The sequence below is a fragment of the Leucoraja erinacea genome, chromosome 22 (assembly GCF_028641065.1).
Source record: "Leucoraja erinacea ecotype New England chromosome 22, Leri_hhj_1, whole genome shotgun sequence".
NCBI lineage: Eukaryota > Metazoa > Chordata > Chondrichthyes > Rajiformes > Rajidae > Leucoraja > Leucoraja erinaceus.
This window is the reverse complement of record NC_073398.1, coordinates 23,303,793-23,329,162: the sequence shown is the minus strand read 5'-3', so window position 1 is coordinate 23,329,162 and position 25,370 is coordinate 23,303,793. Positions and strand designations below refer to the sequence as shown.

The 25,370-nt window shown below is 39.4% G+C and overlaps 2 protein-coding genes across 7 annotated transcripts in view; one reads left to right on the top strand and one right to left on the bottom strand.

The window, feature by feature from the left end:
• The window catches only part of ccdc146 (coiled-coil domain containing 146), an 87,857-nt gene extending 70,975 nt beyond the window's left edge, over window positions 1-16,882 (top strand). For all 5 annotated transcript variants that reach the window (XM_055653144.1, XM_055653142.1, XM_055653145.1 and 2 more), the window contains 5 exons: window positions 378-606; window positions 4,596-4,724; window positions 12,934-13,071; window positions 14,919-15,167; window positions 16,425-16,882. In XM_055653144.1, coding sequence (XP_055509119.1) covers window positions 378-606; window positions 4,596-4,724; window positions 12,934-13,071; window positions 14,919-15,167; window positions 16,425-16,628 — 949 coding nt within the window. In that variant the 3' untranslated portion in view covers window positions 16,629-16,882. The remainder of the gene's footprint in view (window positions 1-377; window positions 607-4,595; window positions 4,725-12,933; window positions 13,072-14,918; window positions 15,168-16,424) is intronic.
• A 3,791-nt stretch (window positions 16,883-20,673) lies between these two features.
• The window catches only part of gsap (gamma-secretase activating protein), a 52,775-nt gene continuing 48,078 nt past the window's right edge, over window positions 20,674-25,370 (bottom strand). Inside the window, exon 31 of one of the 2 annotated variants that reach the window (XM_055653139.1) lies at window positions 20,674-21,388. In XM_055653139.1, coding sequence (XP_055509114.1) covers window positions 21,288-21,388 — 101 coding nt within the window. In that variant the 3' untranslated portion in view covers window positions 20,674-21,287. Of the gene's footprint in view, window positions 21,389-23,532; window positions 23,820-25,370 lie in introns of those variants that run through there. The other variant, XM_055653140.1, reaches the window with a different exon arrangement.

Below are 25,370 nucleotides of genomic sequence, written 5' to 3'. Positions count from 1 at the left end.
AAGTGTCGTAAAATGAGTCCCACCGATGTAACAACTGAAGAAAATTTGATGAACAGTTCATCTAGTTTAACTGTCAAAAGAAATTACTGTAACCTGCATTCAGTAACATTCAAAGCTATTAATTGGTACTTATGCTGGTAAATCCTGGCAGTTTTTTGTGGAAGAACATAAAATATCACAACCGTACACAGACTACTAAGTAATGCTGCTTTTGGCTCCATAAATCAGTAAACCATTAAAAAAAAATCATCCCAGAGCATTGCCATAAGAGACAAATATTTTTGAATATAGTATATTGCATTTTTTTCTTGTACGCCAAACTGAACAAATGAGACTTTGTAAACAAAAACCTGATTGTCTTTTTGTTTTGTTTACAGAGGAATACAATTAATTGAACGGGAGGAAGAGGTTTGTATTTTCTACGAGAAGTTAAGCATTCAGGATTCATTGATAAGTAATGGAGATGTGGAGTTACATAGTATTGAGGAAGAAAAACGGATTTTGAAAATTCAACTGGCAGAAGAAACAAGAAAGATTCAAAATTTGCGCAAAGATATACCATGTAAACAGGAAATGGGGAAACATTTGGCCATATTACAGAGAGAGGTAAGAAAAGATTGGTATTGGATTATTATAGACATTGTCATGTGTACCAAGATAGAGTTTGTTCTTTGAGGATACGGTTAACAAAATGTGGATGGTAAATTATTTAGTCCCATAACTTTGGAAAAGTTGTTGACAAAGTGAAATGTGAATGATGATTAATAAAAAAAAAAAATCAAGATGGGAAACAATTTTCAAAATAGGAAAGAGGGGAAGTAAGAAGAATTGAAAAAGTATTGAAAACACAAGAAGCAATGTTAACAAATTAGAGCTGGCAGTTGTCATTCCTAAATTAGTTCTGGCTGACATCTTCATGCAAGGCACCTCATGACTCTTACAGGAATAAATTATTTTTACTGCAATTCAGTAGGGCCTTGATGAACTGCGCACGGCATTGGTATCCTGATCTAAGAGAGAGGTGGTTTCTCCAACTAGACAATGGTGAACCTGTGGAGTTCACTGCTTCAGAGGGGCGTGGAGGCTCAGTCATTGTGTTCAATCAGTAGAGAGATCAATGGATTTCCCGGCATTAAGAAAATCAAGGGTTGCGGACATAGACCTGTTGAAGTAGAAGATTTTCCAGTTTGCCAAAGTTTACTCATTCCTACACACCAGGGACATGGCTCTGTAAAATGGTCATCAAGAGGCCCATTGGAATCTTAAATAAGTGTTCTAGTTCTTTGATGGGTCGAGAGAGGTACTGCCTTATGCTGTAGTGTTTCTTGTTCTGCACATTTCAATGTTGTTATGCTGCATCTTTGCTTTCCTGTAAAAAGGATTTGGGTATTCCATTTTTCATAGCATACAGACTATTTGGAAGGAAACAACAGGGTAACCATCACTGAGAGAAAACTCTTATCATTGGTGCAGTTGTACTCCTCCATATCAGACCTGTATTCTATCTAATACACTCAATCTTTGCAATGACTATATTTTTGTACCTGGCGTGAACAATTTATACAGTTTAACATGGTTACTAGTCAAGTCAAGTCAAGTCAAGTTTATTTGCCACATACACATACGAGATGTGCAGTGAAATGAAAGTGGCAATGCTCGCGGAACAACAAAACAACCAAACAAATTATAAACACAATCATAACACACATATTATTTTACATAATAAATAATAGAAGGAAAAACGTTCTGTACAGTTAGTCCCTGGTGAGAAAGGCGTTTACAGTCCGAATTGCCTCTGGGAAGAAACTCCTTCTCAACCTCTCCGTTCTCACTGCATGGCAACGGAGGCGTTTGCCTGACCGTAGCGGCTGGAACAGTCCGTTGCAGGGGTGGAAGAGGTCTCTCATGATTTTGTTTGCTCTGGAGTTGCACCTCCTGTTGTATAGTTCCTGCAGGGGGGTGAGTGAAGTTCCCATAGTGCGTTCGGCCGAACGCACTACTCTCTGCAGAGCCTTCTTGTCCTTGGCAGAGCAATTCGCGAACCAGATGGTAATGTTCCCGGACAAGATGCTTTCCACCGCCGCTGCGTAGAAGCACTGGAGGATCCTCGGAGACACTCTGAATTTCCTCAATTGCCTGAGGTGGTAAAGGCGCTGCCTTGCCTTACTCACCAGTGCTGAGGCGTGTGATGACCATGTCATATCCTCAGATATGTGGACTCCCAGATATTTAAAACAGTTCACCCTATCCACAGGATCCCCATTTATACTCAATGGAGTGTACGTCCTCGGATGATGTGCCCTCCTAAAGTCCATGATCAGCTCCTTTGTTTTTTTGATGTTCAAGAGGAGGCTGTTCTCCTGGCACCAGAGTGCTAGATCAGCCACCTCCTCCCGGTAGGCCCTCTCATCATTGTCTGAGATCAGGCCCACCACCACAGTGTCATCAGCAAACTTAATTATTGAATTGGAGCTGAACCTAGCCACACTACAACACACTTACAACTACTACAACACATAGGTCCTTTATATGACTTGAGGATAACACAAAGAGTTTTGCTGTTAATAAAGAGCTGTGTACAAATGCCTGCCATTGTATTTTTTCTTTTATAGTTTTGCATTTTAGAAGATGGAAAATGTACAGATGATCATAGAAGTAAAGGGATAGTAGCTAATGCACTACCTCCCCTATGCTGGTCAGGCCACTGATCTTATGATTGCTTATCTATGAGTAAAAATGAACACTCAGTGCCATAGTGCAACTGTCGTACTCAGCAGCATAGACCAGGGAAAAGTATTACACATCATAGAAATGCCACTTTGAACCAGACCACTCATTATCTTTGACATTTTCTTTGCCCTTTCTGCAACAATATGATTTTGTATTATTGACCTTATTATTTTTGATGTGTGTGTATGTGACTAATGTGGAAAAAACGTAACATTTGCCTGGTTAGCTCTGAAAGCTGAAACATCTCAACATAAATTCAGAGTGGGTAATTCTTAGATTGTTAACAATATAAACTACTTTACTTAAAGTAAGTTGCCAAGTTGTAACATTTTCACATAAATTTGAAATGTAACAGATCAACTCATGTTGTAGCTTACAGCTGGAAATTCTCTTCTTGTGCCAACACTTTCACAAGAGGTTGGGAAATTTAATCCATCTTTGTAAAATGATTATTTGATTCACAGGAAGTTGCTGAGCTCTCAGTACAAGAACATGCATTGCGGGTGACTGTCTAATTTACATTTTACTTTCATTGTGCCCGGTTCTTTCCAATCTTGACTAATCTTCAGGCGTATTTTGAGGATGTAACAAGTAGAATGGATAAGGGAGAGTCAGTGGGTGTGGTGTATTTGGACTTTCAAAAAGCCTTTGACAAGATCCCACACATGGATTATTGTGCAAAATAAAGCATGTGGTATTGGGAGTAGGGTATTGACTTGGATAGAGAACTGGTTGGCAGACAGGAAGCAAAGAGTAGGAATTAACGGGTCCTTCTCCGAGTGGCAGGCAGTGACTAGTGAGGTGCCGCATGGCTCGGTGCTGGGACCCCAGTTATCTGCAATATATATTACTGATTAAGACAAGGGAATTAAATGTGACATCTCCAAGTTTGTGGACGACACGAAGCTGGGTGACAGTGTGAGCTGCGAGGAGGATGCTATGAGGCTGCAGGGTGACTTGGATAGGTTGGGCGAATGGGCAGATGCATGGCAGATGTAGTAAAATGTGGATAAATGTGAGGCTATCCACTTTGGTGGCAAGAATAGGAAGGCAGATTATTATCTGTATGGTGTCAGATTAGGAAAAGGGGAGGTGCAACGAGACCTGGGTGTGCTTGTACATCAGTCACTGAAAGTAAGCATGCAGGTACAGAAGACTGTAAAGAAAGCTAATGGCAGGTTGGCCTTCATTGCGAGAGTATTTGAGTTTAGGAGCAAGAAGGTCCTATTGCAGTTGTACAGGGCCCTGGTGAGGCCGCACGTGAAGCATTGTGTGCAATTTGGATCTCCTAATTTGAGGAAGAACATTATTGCTATTTGAGGGTGTAGGTTCACCAGGTTAATTCCCGGGATGGTGGAACTGACATATGATGAAAGAATGGGTTGACTGGAATTTAGAAGGCTGAGAGGGGATCTTATAGAAACATAAACAATTCTTTAAAAGGATTGGACAGGCTAGATGCAGGAAAAAAGTTCCCCATGATGGGCAAATACAGAACAGGGGTCACAGTTTAAGAATAAAGGGGAGGCCATTTCTGACTGAGATGAGGAAAAACATTTGCACCCGGAGAGTTTTGAACCTGTGGAAATCTCTGCCACAGAAGAAAATACTTTCTTTAAGACCCTAGGATGAAGTCCATCAGGAGCAAAGATTTTTCAGCCTGTAGCTTGTATAATTATTCTTCCATGGAATAATAACTGTTAATAGATTAAAAACTTTGGGCTAGAAATTCCAATTTAATAACAGGAGAGGCACAGCGAATGTTTTGCCATTTTATTTATATTAGCATTTGTACATCAAATGTACTAATTAAGCAATAAAGATCATTTATCTAATCTTAATCTTTACAATTATTTCATCTGCAGCTTGAACTGTCTCAAGACAAAGTCCAAAGTCTTGAGAAGATTTTAGTGGACCCTTCAAGTGAAAACAGAACACGATTATTGGGAGGAGATGATCCTTCATTTGATAATCTACACCAAAGAGTAAATGAGGTAAAGCTTTTAAGCATTAAAGCTTATTAAATGTCATGAAGTTATGTGCAATATTTTATTCATATCTCTCATATTCAAAAAGAAAAACTAAATGGTTCAATGCAAAGCAAACATTTGTCATTAGTGGGAAAACTAGCCTTAATTTGTGATTAAATGTTATTGCAAGTTATACTTACGACCAGATGAATCAATTATTCAATCCAGGAAAGAGCTCCAATCTTGAACTTGCAGTATGTATTAAAGTGTCTTCAACTACCAAAGACTTATTTCATATATCAAAATTAACTGTGAGATTAAAATGGTCTAGATATATATTGAAGCTATGGAGCCAATCATACAGTTGCAAAGAGTTAGTCGTACAACACAGCAACAGGCCTTTAGCCTACCATGATTGTACCGACCATCAAAGTACCTCTCTATACTAATTAAATTTAACATTTGGCCAAAACCTTCTATGCCTTGACAATTCAATTGCGCGTCGAGATACTTTTGAAATGTAGTGAGAGTCTCTGTCTCCACCACTCACTAAGGCAGTGCATTATAGATTCCAACTACACATCAGGTAAAAAAAGTTATCTTTCAGGTGGGCTATAAACTCCTTACTGTAAACCTATGCCCTCTAGTTTTAGATATCTCTGCTGTGGGGAAAAGCTTCTTACCATCTACCCCATCGTTGTATCTCATACTTTTGCATATCTCTTCTGCTGCAAAATAAAATAACCAAATAGACTTAGTCTTCATCTGTGGCAACGATCTGGTGAATCTCCTCAACACCCTCTCCAGTGCAATTGCGTCCTTTCTATTTGTGACAGATATTACATTGTCTCAAGGATTTAGTCCTTGATAGTTACTGAGGACCGAGGATCAGAAGGTAATTAATATGCACCCACAAGCTCTCCACGTCATTCAATGTCGTCTAAAGATAAATCTTCCAAAAACAGTCTCTTGATTAATAGTTTATTTATTGTGTAGTACAAACCGTAAGATAATTCATACTAGCTTCTTGTATAAGTACATTTCAATCATATTCGTGGTCATGCTCGTGCATGGTCAAAAACTATATCTCTTCCCCGAACTTCTTCAAACTAAACTAAACTTCTTGGGAGGCAGCGCCAGAATCCCAGCCGCAAACACGCCTCAGACTACGTATAAATCCCACGCACATAATTACAGGCAGATAGAATTTAAAGGTAACTGGTTATGGTTATAACATGTTGAGTTAAGCTAAATGGCTACTACACTATTGTTAGCCAACCAATTGTGGCCTAACCAATAGTTTACTAAGTAGTGCCACAACTTCCCTATTCTTGCATTCTATGCCCTGGCCAATGAAGGATAGTTTTCCTATGACTTCTTGGCCGTTTTTATTTGTACTGCTACCTTCAGGGATACTCGGACATGTGCACCAAGATCTCTCTGTTCCTCAGTACTCCATTAGCTCCCACCATTCATTGTTTATTTCCTATGCTTTTTAATGCCTCCACAGTACGTCATCCTGCACTTAGTAAGATTAAATTGCTTTGCTCATCTTACTAACTAATCAACTCCTCATGCTCGACAATTCTACTGAACAATCCTTCATCATCACCCTTTGCCTTTTCCAACCATGGCAACTTTGGATCCAATTTGTCAACTTGCCCTGGATCACATGAGCTCGTATCTTTTGGACCAGGTTCATCAAAGTTGAGGGAGACCATATCATCACCACTCCCCTCATCAATACTCTCTGTAATCTCTTCAAAATTCAATCAGTATTATACATCACAAATATGGGTTCTCTGCGGTGACCATCAAGCACCCATTTACATTGTTTATATTTTTATTCTCCATTGGTTATCAACTTATCACTAGATTGTCCCATTCACCTGCACACTAGGAGCAAGTGGTCGATTAACCTAATAAATTACACATTTTTGGGGTGTGGGAGGAAACCAGACCACCCATAGGAAACCCATTCAGTCACAAAGAGAACGCACAAACTCCACACAAAACGGCACTGGACGTTAGGTCAAACCTGTCTGGATTATTGCCATGAAAATGCTTTGGGATTTTCCCTAATCAAGTCCACCAGTGATAGTGTTAGAGGCACCACAGTGCCTCCCTTTGTCCTTTTGGTTTCTTTTTTATTACTATTTTTAATGACCTAGACTTCTGAATAGACTTTTCTGTTTTCTGCAATATGACGCCCTTTTCATCTTTATCCTGCCCTCAATATCCTTTGACATCCAGAGTTCATTGGACCTGACATTTGTACCTTTTACCCTTATGTGCAGACTTTGGTCCTGAATTTTGAGTGACTCCCGCATGTGCAATGTAGACCTAGCTCAAGGTTAGTGCTCCCGGTATACTTTAATAATGCATTATGATATTGAAATCTCACTTTTATAATGCACTATGATATTGAAATCTCACTCCCCCACTGCCCCCTCAAAATGCAGAGCCTTCGTTTGTATAACTTCTTTGAAATTAACAAACTTATAGCCTCTATCTCCAACATGCTTTGCCAATGAACTACAACCATTATATACATCCTGGAAGTTTCAGTACTGCCCCATTTCTACTAGGACTATATACACACAGACTCAATGGCTCTCTGGTATACACTTTAGAAATTTTGATAATTCTGTGCTTTGTTTCCATTTGAATGCTGTGAACCTGTGTTAAAGAAAATGGCATATGCCTTTAGAAATAATGTTCACATTTATGTTGGTGCTGTTAATTGCATGTTTTTTTATTGAAGTTCACCTTAAAGTTACAACTCATCCTATTTGAAACTCTTAAAATAATCTCATAGCTAGAAATAAGACCACTGAAAGAGTTTTTACATTTGCATACTTGCTTTCACACATAGTGTGGAGCATATTTATTGAGTTGCGTTTGTTTTTTTGTGTAGCATTTTTGTTCACTCATGGGATGTAGTTGTCTTTGGCAAGGCAAGAACGTATTGCAAATATCCTGTCCTTGAATAGGCCCCATAAAATATTTCATAAATATTCATTGGAGTTAGGAGCAAGGAGTTCCTACTGCAGTATTGTGTGCAATTTTGGTCTCCTAATTTGAGAAAGGATATTATTGCTATTGAGGGAGTGCAGTATAGGTTCACCAGGTTAATTCCCGGGATGGCGGGACTGACGTATGATGAAAGAATTGGTCGACTGGGCTAATATTCACTGGAATATGGAAGGATGGGAAGGAATCTTATAGAAACATATAAAATTCTTAAAGGATTGGACAGGCTAGATGCAGGAAAAATGTTCCTGATGTTGGGGGAGTCCAGAACCAGGGGTCACAGTTTAAGAATAAGGGGTAGACCATTTAGGACTGAGATGAGCAAAAACCTCTTCACCCAGAGAGTTGTGAAACTGTGGAATTCCCTGCCACAGAAGACAGTGGAGGCTAATTCACTGGATGTTTTCAAGAGAGAGTTAGATTTGGCTCTTAGGGCTAAAGGAATCGAGCGATAATTAAGTTTGAATTGGATTTTTCCCTCTGTTGGTTGGTATACTGTCTGCATACCTAGTTTGGAAGTGACACCTATCAGTGCAGTCAGTGGATGTAGTAATTGTCAGGAGGCTTGCTCTTGCCTGATGCTGCGTAACATGGTAGTGCACAAGATGTGGTCCGTGGTACTCTGTTGTCCAGGAGGGATTACAGTTGTGCAGGTTGATTCAATAGCCTGACAGTTGTAGGAATGCAGCTCTTGCCAAACTTGCTGCTGTGCCAGTTTGTAGCAAGTAGAGGCTTGGCCTGGATGGTGGGATCCTTGATGATCAATGAACCTTCGTGAGGCAATGCTTCCTGTAGATGATTTTGATGGTGGCTAGAGCTGTACCTGTGATGGACCCGTATGAGGTGGGATTGTCGTACCAGGCCATAATGCAAATAATCCGAATACTTACTACAGCAGAAGTTTGTTGGAATATTTGGTGTCATGCCAAAAATCTTTAAAATTGTGAGAGTCAACTGGCATACCTTTGCGATTGCATCTATGTGCTGGACCCAAAACAGGTTATTCAAGATGTTCACTCCCAGGACTTTGAAGCTGCTAACTCTCTTCACTGCTGACCCACCAATCAAATCCGGCATGTGGTCTCCTGACTTGCTCTTTTGTTCCTTGGTTTTGTTGATGTTGAGCTGGACCTTGTTGTCACAATGAAGAGTCCGTGTACAGGAGAGAGATAGAATACATGTTTGGTGATGCTACAACAATGACCACTGCACCCAGCATAAAGATGCAATTGTGCCAGCGCTTCTGTATTTATTCAGCACAATTATAGATGGCTTTGGAGCAGTCATTAGTATAGAGCAGGGAACTAAGCACGTAGCCTTAAGGTGCACCTGTGTTAATGGTTAGTGAGGAGGAAATGTTACAGATCTGTACGGACTGCGGTCTGCTGTTGAGGAAGTCAAAGATCCTGTTGCAAAGGGAAGTACAGAGGCCCAGGTCTTGGAGCTTGGTGGGGATGATTGCATTGAATGCTGAATTGTTGTTAGGACAGTACTATGCTCCTCCTGCAAGATGTGTGAGATCAGGCAACCTCCAGTGTACCTGGTGACCACACCTGTGGAAAGTGCTCAGATGCAACTCCAGACTGACCATGTCGATGATCCGGAGCTGGAATTGAATGCACTCTGGGTCATCCACATTGTTGAGTGCTGAAAAATTGAGTGAATACAAGAAGTTAGGAAAGAGGTTAAAACTGCAGGACTTCAAGGGTATTCATCTCTGGATTACTCCCAGTGCCACATGGTAGTGAGGGCAGAAATTGGATAGGCCAGATGAATACTTAGTGGAGGAGCTGATGCAGGAATTCAGTTTATTTGGTCACTGGAATCTCTTCTGGGGCTAAGGCGACCTGCACAAGAGGAACAGGTTGCACTAATATCCTGGGAGAGTTACATGCTACTCAGGAGAGTTTCAGCTAGATTGGCAGCAGGTGGGTCCCAGAGCAGAAATGAGGCAGATAAGAAGTGGGAGTAAACACTGTAGTCAACAAGAACACATTTAGTGGACAGGACAGCTAGCAGCACAGCAAAGAGAGGAAAGACCAGTGACTTAAATTGTATCTATATCTATGTAAGAGGCTTTATAGGTGAAGCAAACAAGCTCAGGTGTGGATTAGCTCAGGGACTGTATTATTGAAGCCATAATTAACATGAATGTGAGAAGGGCAAGTGGCAGTTTAGCATTCCAGGGTTGAGCTGCTACAGGCTTAATTGAGGTATAGGTAAAGGGAGATGTGATCGGCATTTTGATGATGGAGAACATAACGGCCTCAGAACAGACACTTCGGCCCACACTATCTGTGTCAAACATGATATCCACTTAAACTACACACCCTACCTCCCTCCATTGCTGACATATTCACATACCTATGCAAAAGCTTGTTAAATGCCACTAAATTATTTGTTTGCATCACCACCACCCCTGGCAGCTCATTCCACACATTGACAACTCTTTTTTTTTTTTTTTAAACTGATCCCACCCATTTAAACAATCTCCCTCTAAAGAAAATACTTGACCTGAAACATCGCCTATTCCTTTTCTCCATAGATGCTGCCTGACCCACCGAGTTACTCCAGCTTTTGGTGTCCCCCTGACCATGTAGCTACGCCCTCTGTTATTTGACATATTCACACTAGGAAAATTATTCTGTCTATTTTAAGTATACTCTAATAATTTTATCAACTTTTATTAGGTGTCCCCTCAGCCACTGAGAACAATGACATTTGTCCAAATTCTCCAAATAGCAATATCCCCTAATCCAGGAGCATTCTGGTAAACCTCTCTGCACCTTACTGCATCACTGCAACTTTCTTTACACTGGCATCAGCCAATCTTCCCTGTCCCGCCTGCAACTGGTCCAAAACGCCGCAGCGAGACTCCTGAAGGGCACCCGAAAAACGGACATCACCCCGATCCTGGCCTCCCTCCACTGGCTCCCTGTGCGGTTCTGTATACATTTCATGTCCCTCTATGTCTACAAAGCCCTCAATGGGCTTGCCCCCTCCTACATTAAAAGTCTTCTCACCTACCACTACACCTCCAGGTCCCTCAGATCGGCCGACTTGGGGCAGCTGAATATCCCACGGTCTAGGCATAAGCTTAGGGGCGACCGCGCCTTTGTGGTTGCAACCCCTAGACTGTGGAACAGCAGCATCCCCCTTCCCATCAGAACTGCCCCCTCCATCGACTACTTTAAGTCAAGACTAAAATCTTATCTATACTCCCAAGCCTTTCCTGACGTCCACTGAGTGAGGGTTATATGTATATTGCATAAATGCATTTAGTTGTCTCTGTACTGTATACTGACAATCACAATTAAATTGAATCTGAATATTTGTATGTAGTTTGTTTATACTATTCTTATAACAAATGCAAAGCACTTTGGCCAACGAGAGTTGTTTTTTAAATGTGCTATATAAATAAATGTGGCTTGACTTGACTTGACCCTCTCAAAAACCTCCATAATGTTCATGTAATGGGATGACCAAAACTGCACATTATGTTCCACATGCCGTCAAACCAAAGTTATTTTCTGTTAGTAAAGATATTTGGTGGGAGGATCACCCAGTGAGGCTATATGGGTAGAACAGAAAGAAGAAAGGAATTATTACTTTGATGGGGCTATTATAGGCCCCTCCAATCGTTAGCAGATAATTAAGTACTAGATAGGAGAGGTTGGTGGGAGGTTTTAACTTTCCTAACATTGACTGGGTAATCCAAAGCTGTGACTTCTAGCCATTCATTGAAAAAAACAAACCTCAACATTTGTGGGACACCCAAGACAGGAACATCATGATTTAGTGAACCACAATTGCAGCAGCTGTGCACCCTGCAAGTGAGTTGCCAGAATGGTTATATGATTTATATTGTACAGTAAACAGAATTCAGTTCAGCTGATGCCAAAGGAAAACATTGCAATTATTCTGATGACTTCAAGCCGGTTTACAAATTTATATCTGTCAACTGTTTGAAAGCAATGACAACTTTATTTTGTATACTTCCTTAAACAGTGTCCCATATTATATGGAAGTGAGACTAATGATGTTTAACAAATATCATAACATTAATACTGGAACTTGATCAGCAAACTGGGCTGCATGTCATATCTGATTGTGATTATTTAATTTGTGATGAAATTTGCTAGGGTAGATAGAGATGGTATTTTTACTCAAGGTGAATGCAAAAATATAGATTATAAAGTGGTCACGAGGGGAGAAGGCAGGAGAATGGGGTTAGGAGGGAGAAATAGATCAGCCATGATTGGATAGTGGAGTAGACTTGATGGGCCGAAAGGCCTAATTCTTCTATTCCTTATGATTAATAACCATTGACACGTAGCATTACTCTATTTTCAGCCCAATGATTCCGCCTGACCTGTGGATTATTTCCAACATTTTCTGTTTATGTTCCAGATGTCTAGTATTTGCATTTTATAAGTAGGGAATTTTATAAGTAGGGAATTATAACCTGGCATGAACTTAATTATGTTAAGAAATTCCAGATAATCATAACAAGCTCCTACATAAATAAGGAAATTGCTCAGGCACAAGCCGTCCATTTTTTTGTGAGTACAAAAAAAGCCTTAACAAAAACATATAGCAAGAATATAAGATCTAGGCGAACTTGCAAAACCACAGAATATACTGTAACGAGATTAGCCTTTCACTTTGATAGCTCTGTATAGTTGTGTGCACTCCAAACAGGCCTCTTGTTCCAGACGATATCACCCCTCCATATCTTTCTCTTTCATTTCTCCAGCTTCTCTTCGAAGCATCAGAGCCTCAATCACTCCATGTGGTGTTATGTGCTGCATCCTAACCATTGAGAAAAACAGTTTCTGAGAATTTACTTCATTGATTTGTTAATGGCCCAGAGCTCACCCAGGTTAAGCTATCACTAATCAATTTAAGCATAATTCTAAAGACTTTTGTCAGATTGCCTTCATTTTGAAATAAAGAGGCTAAGATGATTAAATTTTCCATGTACTAATTGTACATCCAAGTCTGTTTTCATCTTTAAAAAACTCCTTAGATTTTTTCCTCAGGTTATCTTTCTGATGGTGAAATCTTTAGGCAATTAATATAATTCTGAACATTGGACTTTTATTACTCTCTATGCATATTGTATTACATATATTCCACCGTCTCATTATTTTGTTTCTGGTTAATTTCATGAATTATATCCTTTTCTCCATAACCATAGATGGAGCTGACACTTGCAAGAAAGGAGGAACAAATATTGGAAAAGGATCTCATCCTGGAACAGGTGGATCGCCTTGCTGAAAGAACCAATGTTAAAGCAATGAATGGCAAACAAGACACACTGGCCTTGGCTAAGAAGGTAAAATATTTTTCACCATTGAATCTTAATCAGAGAAACAAAGTATTTCAAATTATTGATTTGCAATATTTATAGTTATGGTGAACATTTGAAATCATCTATACTATTTAAGAATTGTCCATAATTTTAATATTGTAAATGCTTTGATTGTGATTTCTGTTTATTGAAAACATTGATTTTTTATTAAGACTATTTTTTGCAGTTGGCATCCTGCATTGTCTTCTTAAAATGTATGTCCCCTCCTTCCCACGTTCATCTATTTTAATCAGTTTGAACCCCACCCTACTGCCTTTCCAAACCTTTACCACCTCCCCTGAACCACCATCCCAGATCCAATTATTTTTCTCACAGCCCATTCTACTCCCACACCATAACATAATCACCAGATATTTCTCCACCATATTCCACCTCTGACCCCCTCACTACCAAACCTCTGGTTCTGTTCATACTCCTCCATCCCAGAACTCTCTCCCTCCTGTGCCTGTACCCATACAAGATCCATCGCCTACTGCCAGCTCAAACACATCTTCCTCATTAACTTTGTTGTTGCTGTTGTAATATACAAGCCAAATTTGACAAGCCATAGAAACAGCTATGAGATAGGGACCAGTTGATCCGTTTTTAGCCTCTGGTTGCAGGACAAATATTGGCTAAAATTGTCCTGCCCTTCTTAGAAGTAATGACAAAAGATCTTTTATATTGCACTATAAAAGAGCAGTTAAATGCTGCAAGGCCAGTTTACTTGGCAGTGGACCACATTTTCTGCCCATTTTTGAAAATGGACATGGATAGCCTTATTTACAAATAATTAAGGTCAATGTAGCCTGAGCCTTTACTGGAACACTGAAATAAAACAAAAAAAATGCTGGATCAACTGCTACATTGTACCATATGCCAATTAGCTCTTGACCATTATGATCAATGAAGTGATCTCGGTATTTTGGGCTAGGAGAAACTATATTGTTTTCATGTATCAAAAGCAAAGTAGGATCAGAACTAGGGTACAACTATATGGCAGGCTTCACTGCAACCCAAGACAGCATGAATTGTGATCATTATCTTGCCTGTTTCCTATTACCAAATACCTTTATCCACTGTAAAAAGATTGCACTCCCTCATAATATTACAATTTGCAACCACAACCATTCCATTGACCGGTCTACGTCCAGTATACTAACAAGTCTTGTCTATTTCATCCCAAGTTCACCATTTGTCCTGTCTTAGCCTATAATTTGTCATTGCCTTACATCACAGTGAGGAATGTGGTATCCACGGTGGTGGATGTTTATGTGGTTGTGTGTCCTGTTACTTTTCACTTAGTATGACTGCATGCTAACTCAAATTTCACTGTACCTTAATTAGTACATGTGACAATGAACTGACCTTGAAACCTTGAACTACTGATTACACAACATGGAAAAAACTGTGTATAAGCAAGAGCTCTTGGTAATATAAACAAAAATGCAGGAAAATAATTAACATGACAGAGCTGCCTGGTCATTGTACCCAGCATTTGTTTGTTTTATTTCAGTGTTCCAGCATCTGTAGTTGATTGTCTTCAGTAACAAGGTCAAATTATTGCTCATCTAATGCTGGGACGTTCATCCAGTGCATTCAAGTATTGCCTCAAGGGCAGAAGCTTCCCTCTTAACAAGTCTTCCTGGACTCTAATTAATAAATGCACTGCCATTCAGATTCCTCACACTTTAAACTGCCTATTACAGGCAGAAAACTAAGCACCACCCACATAATAATTCTGGTTCCAGAGATTTTTTTGTTGTTTGTTTTATTATGATAAATAAATGTATTGGAGGATTTCCCATGCAAATTAAAATCAAAATCTGCAGGTGAATGATGTTCAAGGAAAGATGAAGGACATTACACGGAAGATGATGGCTGTAGTCTCAGAGCTGTCAATGCAACAGGCCAATGCCATGCAACTCCAACATAACGTCAGGGATAAGCAGCAATTCCTGGAGTCATGTCATCTACGAATGGAGCAGGGACTGGCACCCAGTGAGGAGTTTGAAACCGAATGGCTGAAAATGTTGGATAAAGAAAACAGACGGATGATGGAGATTAAGATGAAATACAAGGTATGAATCCAACTGACTACCAAGTCCGTAAACAATGTTCACAAGAACACTAAAGATTGTAAATAGATTTCTGTGTGTCACTGAAACCTAATTAGGTGCTGATATCTAACACCTCAAAGTTAAATATAGTTCATGACAGTTTAAAAAAAAATACAATTCTAGTCTTTATTTAAATACTCAGTAATAGCTTTGGAGCCGCTTTGGAAATAAAAGCAGCTTGAATCAGTCTTAAGAGTCAGATTAAGCAAGAACATTCAGGAAACCATTAGGTTGGGCCAAACATCTTCTTGTGTCACATCTGGGAAAGAGAAAAACAAAATTGTGTTAAATTGCAGAGAAGAAATGGATGGCTCATTATCATATCTGTCAGGGTAAAGCTAGAGTGTGTTCAGATTCAATTTTTAATTGTCATTGTCAGTGTACAGTACAGAGACAACAAAATGCATTTAGCATCTCCCTTGAAGAGCCACATAGCAAACGATTTGAATAAATAATAATAAGTGTCCGGGGGGGGGGGGGGGGGGGGGGGGGGGGGGGGTGGTGGATTGGCAGTCACCGAGGTACGTTGTTGAGTAGAGTGACAGCCGCCGGAAAGAAGCTGTTCCTCGACCTGCTGGTTCGGCAACGGAGAGACCTGTAGCGCCTCCCGGATGGTAGGAGGGTAAACAGTCCATGGTTGGGGTGAGAGCAGTCCTTGGCGATGCTGAGCGCCCTCCGCAGACAGCGCTTGCTTTGGACAGACTCAATGGAGGGAAGCGAGGAACCGGTGATGCGTTGGGCAATTTTCACCACCCTCTGCAATGCCTTCCGGTCGGAGACAGAGCAGTTGCCATACCATACTGTGATGCAGTTGGTAATGATGCTCTCGATGGTGCAGCGGTAGAAGTTCACCAGGATCTGAGGAGACAGATGGACTTTCTTCAGTCTCCTCAGGAAGAAGATTCAACTAGTTCAAATTGTGATCTAGTCCCACTTTCTTCTGGTCTTCCCAGTATTTTCTGTTGGAATTTGATATCCAGTATTTAAATTTTTTTAATTTTTATAGCACATGGCAGACCCATTTCTGGAATATAATTCTAATTAGTAACTCTGATAACTTCTATTTTGTAATGCACTACTGCAATAGTAATTAACTTTGTAATGCTACGTTTCAATATAGAAACATTGTTATGTAGCTCCAAACCACAGTGAACATGTGTGTATCAATCCGTATTGAGCAATTTGCCTAACAACTGCCCAATTTTGTTCCTAAATTAGGAAGCTGAAGAGGAGGAGAGACACTTATTGCCCGATGGAATATATACAGCAGCTGAGCCAAGGCCAAATGCATATATCCCGGATTGCGAGTCTGGACTACCTATTCCACGTCCTTATGGGAAAATGGTTCCTTTTAAACCCAGTGAACCTAGCGCACATATGCGACATTATAGAAAACCAGTTACTAAACCAATTGAAATATAATGTTAAATGTACCCAAAGCCATATTAATGCATTTTAACAGTAATAAAGTTTACCACAAGTCAGCACATTAGTGCTCTTTAAGCATTTATATTTTGAAAGGTTTTAGATAAATAACTATAAATGCTTTTTAGGTTAACATGTCTAAATGAGTTTAATTAAAGTTTTAGCAGACTGAAATCAGTTTAATATATTATAATATTCTTTAATAAATACAAAACTGAAAGTGTTGCAATTGCGCAAGATGCCAACAGCCAGATTATTGTGCCAAAATGTATATCATCACTGTGGTATCTGGTATAAGTACTGTGCAATGTTTTGAAGAACTAATAATGAATAGAATGTGCATCTGCTAAATAAACAATTACATTCTTGACAATTTGCTATTTTAGGGATTTAAAAAAAAAATCAAATTAGCATATTTTATAATTAGTATTCATAAAATCAAAAAATAATAGACTTTACAATCTTCAATATTTTTTTATCAGCACCATTTCATTAAAAATATCAGTGAAATGTGCAGGAAGAAATCAGCCTTTGGAAATACCAAATAATTGAAGAGAAACACAAATACATTTCTGAACAGATGGTGGGAAGGTTATCCTGATGAAAATAAGAAAATTATAGAAACGCTCAAAGAGTGCCAGGCATCGGTGGAAAGTGAAACAGAGTTAATGTTTCATATCAAAAACCTGTCTTCATCACAACTAGGAAAGAGAAAACACTAGTTTTAAGTTGCAATGAAAGTGGAGGAGTATCTCTGATACAGTAACGACCGGGTTGCTTATATTGCAGATTATCCAGTTAATTAAACCAGTTAAATGAGTGGGAATACAAATAAAACAAAAAAAATGTACAAATGTCAGGCTTTTAATGGGTAGATATCAGAATTCAACTGACACAGGCCTGTTCTGATACAGACCAGGAAAGGAATGCAGAAAGTTGTGACCACTGTCCAGTCCATCATCGGCTCTGACCTTCCCACCATCGAGGGGATCTATCGCAGTCACTGCCTCAAAAAGGCTGCCAACATCATCAAGGACCCACACCATCCTGGCCACACACTCATCTCTCTGCTACCATCAGGTAGGTACAGGAGCCTGAAATCTAGTAATCCAGGTTCAGGAACAGCTTCTTCCCCACAGCAATCAGGCTATTAAACTCGCCAACAAACAGACTCTGAACTATAACAGCCTATTGCACTTTATCTGTTTATTTATATGTGTATATACACATGGTATATGCTATATAGACACACTGAACTGTTCTGTATTTATGCTTACAATATTCTGTTGTGCTGCAGCAAGCAAAAATTTCATTGTCCTATCTGGGACACATGACACTAAACTCTCTTGACTTGACGAGACAGAGACTTCAATTCTTCTTTACAAACATGCCCCACCTGCCTATCTGTGGCCTCTGGCATTGTACTAAACAGGCCCAACATTAGCAAGAAGAGCAGCACTTCAACCTCCTTTGGGGGACACTGTAGCCTTTGGGACTCAATATCAATTCTATAGCTTCAGGTAACTTGCATTTTCTTTGCATCCATCAAAACTGATCATTTCTGCTAGAAGCCAATTCTCTGTTTTTCCTTCATCAGAGCCTAGCCTGCTGGGAATACATCCCTGATTTAGTATCTTTTCACATTCTTGTTTGGTAGTCTCACTCACCAACTGCCTCATCTTATGGGTTTTATTCACTTTATTTATCTTAACTGCCCCCCATTAACCAGAGGAGCTCCACAATGAATCAGCAGGGCCTGACCCAAAAAGCTTGGGATACTCAATGTGTTCTATCTATTGTTTACACAGCCCATCTTCTCTGCAACAAACCTATCTTGTTTTATCTTTACAAGTTTTGACAAAGAATCTGACCTGAAATGTTAACTCTTTCCACAAAAGCCGTCTGACCTGCTTGTATTTTTCCAGAATGTTCTGCGTTTATTTCACACTTCTAGCATCTGCAATATTTTGATTTTCATTATCCTAATAAATTAACTTGAGCAACAATTAATTGCATTCACATTAGCACCAAAGACAATAAATGAACCAGGATGCTAACTACAAACACATAATTCAGAAGCATCCCTCGTTCAACACCTGGAAATGGCCGATGTTCTTCTCTCACTTAAGAGCGTACACAAAAAGACATAAAGAGAGAGAAACATCTATCTTCTCAGGCAGCCTCTTGAATAGGAGGATGATTTATGCCCTTACAGTTCTGCATGTTCTGAGATGACGAGGCAGGTGAGTACATTGTTTGGAATGTATGGTCTTATTTGTACTTCATGCTGGTACATGAAGTAGTTATTCCTTAAAGATAAGCAAGCTGACTTAATGTAGAGCCATTTAATCTCCCAATCATATGTCACATTAACCCACACTTTCAAAAACAAAGTGTCAATAATAGAAACTGTCAATGAAGATAAAATTACGACTTCCTTATGGGAAATTCTGCCCATGACAACCGCTTCTGAATTAGTCATAGAATCAGCAGTTATTTGGAAATAACCATGCATATTTCGTGGGATCTGTCTTTACTAGTTACCCTGGTTCAAACCAAGAATAGGTTTTCATGTAGTTGCCAACATATATTGCAGAAGTGGAAGGAGCAAACTATATTTGATTGTTCCTAGGTTACAAATGTTTACGCATAAAATATTTTGTCCTTCTACCCTTCAAGTTCCAAGCTTCATCTAATATGTGCCATACTGCACTCTCTACTAAATCGAAGTAAACATACATCAGTAATGTTTCAGAGAATTATAACATAAAAATGGGACTTTTCAGCCCACCTTGTCCAGTCCAACCATTAAAGCCATCTATTTTAATTGCATTTGCCTGCACTATTCCCTATCCCTCCAAGCTGTTCCTCCCCATAAAACATTGTGTTTTAACCCCTGCTTCATTACCCACTCTGGCACTTCATTCCAGATATTCACCAACGTGAATGAAAGATGCATCCCACAGATCTCCTTTAAATCTCGCACCTTAAAGGCGACTAGTTCTAGACTCCCCTGCGCTGGGAAAATGCTCCATCTATAATCCTCATCGTTGTTATAAATAAATAGTAAATCAATATATGCTGCAAAGTATTTGATTAACCTATGTTCCTGTAATATGTTTGTCATGACATCTACAAATAAATCCTCTAAGAACCGGCTTTATCCTAGAAAGCAGAACACCATCATCATCAATTTAAAAAGTGGGTCTTTATGTAAAACTGGTTTGAGGTTAAATTTTATGCATAAATTATTTAGTTCTTGACTTCATGTTCGGTTAGACAAGTAAAATCCTTTGGGTACTTTTAAACCTGAATGTCTATTGAAGGGTCAGCTGCCCACAGGTCGGCAGTTGTTTCTCAGAACACAGAAGAAACAAAATGCTTTTGTAGTACAGTTTCAGGTTCTCAAATATGTTTCACAAATTTGATTAGCTACAAGACAGGACGCAAGTTATAGGGTATAAGATGCAGTCCTTCGGCATCAATTTCATATCTATATTTTGACAATAATCCAGCATAGTTAAACAGAAGATAGTTTGAAACTTTGGGGAAAAAACGTATAATTGGGGAAAAGAGATATCAGTGCAGTGGTAGGTATCAAAATTATAAGATGTTTAGTTCCAAATGGCAATTAAAATGATGCAAATATGATGGTCAGGTGACACTTGAGGAAAAGAGATGTAATATCTCAGATTGATTATGTGCAATGCACATCAATTACAGTGTTTTGATAAATATTCAATTAATTTACCCTTCATGTGGTTTTACTTGAAAACCACTAGGTTGGCATGAAGGGAAATGTAGCGGTTATGGGGAATTGCATTTAATAATGTGAACAATAGGCTAGAGTGCATCAATACTAATTTCTGGAAATGTTTATCGTTAACTCAATCCAGGACTAATGCATTTTTTTTCTAGATAGCATGGAAGATCATCAAACTTTAAAATTAGGTTATCAATTTTCCTCGTTGACCAAATTCACTGTAGAATGATAGTATACAATATGCTGAAACAGAATATAGACCCACAAATTCACACATACAGCATGGCATTCAAAAGAAGTTTTATTTTACTCAAAATGCAATATATTGCTATTTCAAGAATTTTAAAGTAAATAGTGCTTTTTGTCTCTACTTCAACTGTTAGAACAAACAAATGTTGCAAAATAATGCCTCAAACAATATACCACAAATTCCTTATAATTTAATTTCAATTATTGGCCACATTGAACATACTTCTCCTTGGGTTTTCTTTTATTTTTTTAAATAGCGAATAACTAAATTTGCATTTATAAAAGCAAATACTATGAACATGCATCCCAACACTGTACACGTCCCTTCAATTGAGAGCTCAGATTAGACAGTTATCAAGTCCTCATTGTAAGCTGGCTGGTAGAATGAATAAGCAGGCATTCATTTAGAAAGGCACACTGTTTGAACACTCTTAACTCAACAATTGCAGCAGAATCCATGCTGTCAATGAGTGGAATCTGTAGCCACATTAGAGCCAACCTGCCCTCTCTCTGCTGTCTTCAATAAAGAAACCATGTCATGCTTGGTCTCCTTTACAAGTTGACATAAAGAAAAAAGCATGCATGCAATGGTACTTGCCAAATATTGTCAAGTTTTAAGTTTTATCCGCAGTTGTAACCTTACACTATTTATTTTCAAGGCCAAGAAGAATGAATGTTTGCTTCAATGCTACTTCTTCCACAAACTTTACATCCACATTCTGCTGGGCTTCAAAAGGGTTCATTGCTGCAGAGAAAAATACAGTGAGGATAGATGGTGTATCCTGCTTGACTCTTATCATGTATTCTTCATAGAGTATGCTACCCATCACATTATTATAAGATAGTGAAACTAGGCACATCTTTAAATGTAAACGGTCATAAAAATAAGAAATAACATTGCACCTATCAAACTCATGCTGCTGTTCAAAATAATGGCTTAATTTTTACATCCCTCCCTTGCCCTATATTAACAGGTCTCAATTAGTTTAGTACTTTAAAACAATCTAGTGGTTTTTGATTTGAATATACTCTTTTGATTGAATATATTACATACCTCATTTCTTGACAAGTTGGATTAAAATAAATCCCAAGGCTTTTTATGCAGGCATTAAAAGCAAGTGGGTCACTAGAGAGAGGGTAGGACAACTCGAGGACAGAGTGGGACATTTGTGCCTGGTGCCAGAGGAAATGGGCAAGATATTAAATGAGTTGTTTGCATCGGTATTCACCAAGAAGTGGTATGCTGATAAGTTGATATCATGAAAGAAATATGAGATGTAAGAGTATCAAGATGGACAACTCTTGGGCTTGATGAAATCCATCCCAGATTAGGTAGAGGGGCAAAAAGGGGATTGTTGGCACCATGACAGAAATCATTTTATCCTCTTTAGCCACTGGCAAAGAGCCAGAAGACTGGAGAATAGCAATGATTGTTCCTCTGTTTAAGAAGGACAGCAAAGACAAACCAGGAAATTATAGGCAGTTGAGAGACTTGGAGAAGATTCTTAAGGATAAAATTTATGATCAAGTGCTTATTAGGGACAGAAAGCATGATGTTTTGTGGGGGAGGATGTACAAACTTTTTTTTGAGATGACAAAGATGATGAAAACAAAAAACAGAACAGCACAAGAACAGCCCCCTTGGCACACAATATCTGTACCGAATATGATGTCAAGACCAAAGATAGACCCAAAAAGTTGGAGTAACAGCAGGACAGGCAGCATCTCCAGAGAGAAGGAGAGGTAACATTTTGGGTCGAAACCTTTCTTCAGACTCTTATCTGCACGCACTTAATCCATATCCCCCCATTCTCTGTACATCCACATGACTATCTGATAGATTCTTAAATGCTGCTATCAGATCTGCCTCAACCACCTACCCAGCACTCACCACCCTCTGTATAAAGAACATCTTCTTTAAACTTTGCCCTCCACTATTTGTCTGTCCATCCTATCCATGCCTCTCATCATTTTATATCAGGTCTACCCGCAACCTTCAGTGGTCCAGAGAGTCTGGCCCAGCTGCTCCCAGTATCTAGTCTAGACATCATTCTGGTTAACCTGCTCTGTACCTTCTCCAGAACATCCTTGTAATGGAGTAATCAGAACTACACACAATACTTGATCCACACCAGTAAAGTAATGCTCTTTGGGAGGTCAAATGTGAGAGGAATGTAGTAAATGTAGGGCCCTTAGAAGTATTGGTGTACAGAGGGATCTTTGGATGCAAGTCCATAGCTCCCTGAAAGTGGCAATGCAAGTGGTTAAGGTGATAACAGGAGCACATGGCATGCTTGCCTTCATTGGTTGGAGCACTAAGAATAAAAGTTGGGGAAGTCACATTGATTAAGTCACATCTGGAGTATTACGTATAGTTCTGGTTGCCACATCATGGGAAGGATTTGCCATTAAATCGTAGGCCACACTTGGGCTGTTTTCCTTGGAGTGACTGAGGCGGAGGGGAGGTCTACTAGATATTTATAAAAATTGAGAGGGATAGGTAGGATGGACAGTCAGAACCTTTCGCCCAGGGTGGAAAAGTCAAATACCTGAGGGCATAGATTTATGATGAGGAAAAATTGTGAAGGAGATTTGCAAGACCTGTTTTTTTTTCTCTACACTGTGTGCAATGTACCTGGTCCACACTACCAGGGAAGGTGGTAGAAGCAGATGTGATAGCAACAGTTAAGAGGTGTTTAGACAAAAACATCATCAGGCAGGATAAAGAATGATATGGACCACATACAGGCAGATGTGACTAGTTTTGATTGCAGTCATGGTCAGCATAGACATTGGGGGCTGAAGGGCATGTTCCAATGCTGTAATGTTCTAAGTTATATACTCATTTTCATTACTGTTCATATACTTAGAACACACGGAGATCCATGCTGTCAATGAGTGGAATCTGTAGCCACATTAGAGCCAACCTGCCCCTCTCTCTGCTGTCTTCAATAAAGAAACCATGTCATGCTTGGTCTCCTTTACAAGTTGACATAAAGAAAAAAGCATGCATGCAATGGTACTTGCCAAATATTGTCAAGTTTTAAGTTTTATCCGCAGTTGTAACCTTACAATCTATTTATTTTCAAGGCCAAGAAGAATGAATGTTTGCTTCAATGCTACTTCTTCCACAAACTTTACATCCACATTCTGCTGGGCTTCAAAAGGGTTCAGTGCTGCAGAGAAAAATACAGTGAGGATAGATGGTGTATCCTGCTTGACTCTTATCATGTATTCTTCATAGAGTATGCTGCCCATCACATTATTATAAGATAGTGAAACTAGGCACATCTTTAAATGTAAACGGTCATAAAAATAAGAAATAACATTGCACCTATCAAACTAATGCTGCTGTTCAAAATAATGGCTGCATTTTTACATCCCTCCCTTGCCCTGTATTAACAGGTCTCAATTAGTTTAGTACTTTAAAACAACCTAGTGGTTTTTGATTTGAATATACTCTTTTGATTGAATATATTACATACCTCATTTCTTGACAAGTTGGATTAAAATAAATCCCAAGGCTTTTTATGCAGGCATTAAAAGCAAGTGGGTCACTAGAGAGAGGGTAGGACAACTCGAGGACAGAGTGGGACATTTGTGCCTGGTGCCAGAGGAAATGGGCAAGATATTAAATGAGTACTTTGCATCGGTATTCACCAAGAAGTGGTATGCTGATAAGTTGATATCATGAAAGAAATATGAGATGTAAGAGTATCAAGATGGACAAGTCTTGGGCTTGATGAAATCCACCCCAGATTAGTTAGAGGGGCAAAAAGGAGATTGCTGGCACCATGACAGAAATCTTTTTATCCTCTTTAGCCACTGGCAAAGAGCCAGAAGACTGAAGAATAGCAACGATTGTTCCTCTGTTTAAGAAGGACAGCAAAGACAAACCAGGAAATTATAGGCAGTTGAGCGTTGGAGAAGATTCTTAAGGATAAAATTTATGATCAAGTGCTTATTAGGGACAGAAAGCATGATGTTTTGTGGGGGAGGATGTACAAACTTTTTTTTGAGATGACAAAGATGATGAAAACAAAAAACAGAACAGCACAAGAACAGCCCCCTTGGCACACAATATCTGTACCGAATATGATGTCAAGACCAAAGATAGACCCAAAAAGTTGGAGTAACAGCAGGACAGGCAGCATCTCCAGAGAGAAGAATAGGTAACATTTTGGGTCGAAACCTTTCTTCAGACTCTTATCTGCACGCACTTAATCCATATCCCCCCATTCTCTGTACATCCACATGACTATCTGATAGATTCTTAAATGCTGCTATCAGATCTGCCTCAACCACCTACCCAGCACTCACCACCCTCTGTATAAAGAACATCTTCTTTAAACTTTGCCCTCCACTATTTGTCTGTCCATCCTATCCATGCCTCTCATCATTTTATATCAGGTCTACCCGCAACCTTCAGTGGTCCAAAGAGTCTGTCCCAGCTGCTCCCAGTATCTAGTCTAGACATCATTCTGGTTAACCTGCTCTGTACCTTCTCCAGAACATCCTTGTAATGGAGTAATCAGAACTACACACAATACTTGATCCAGACCAGTAAAGTAATGCTCTTTGGGAGGTCAAATGTGAGAGGAATGTAGTAAATGTAGGGCCCTTAGAAGTATTGGTGTACAGAGGGATCTTTGGATGCAAGTCCATAGCTCCCTGAAAGTGGCAATGCAAGTGGTTAAGGTGATAAAAGGAGCACATGGCATGCTTGC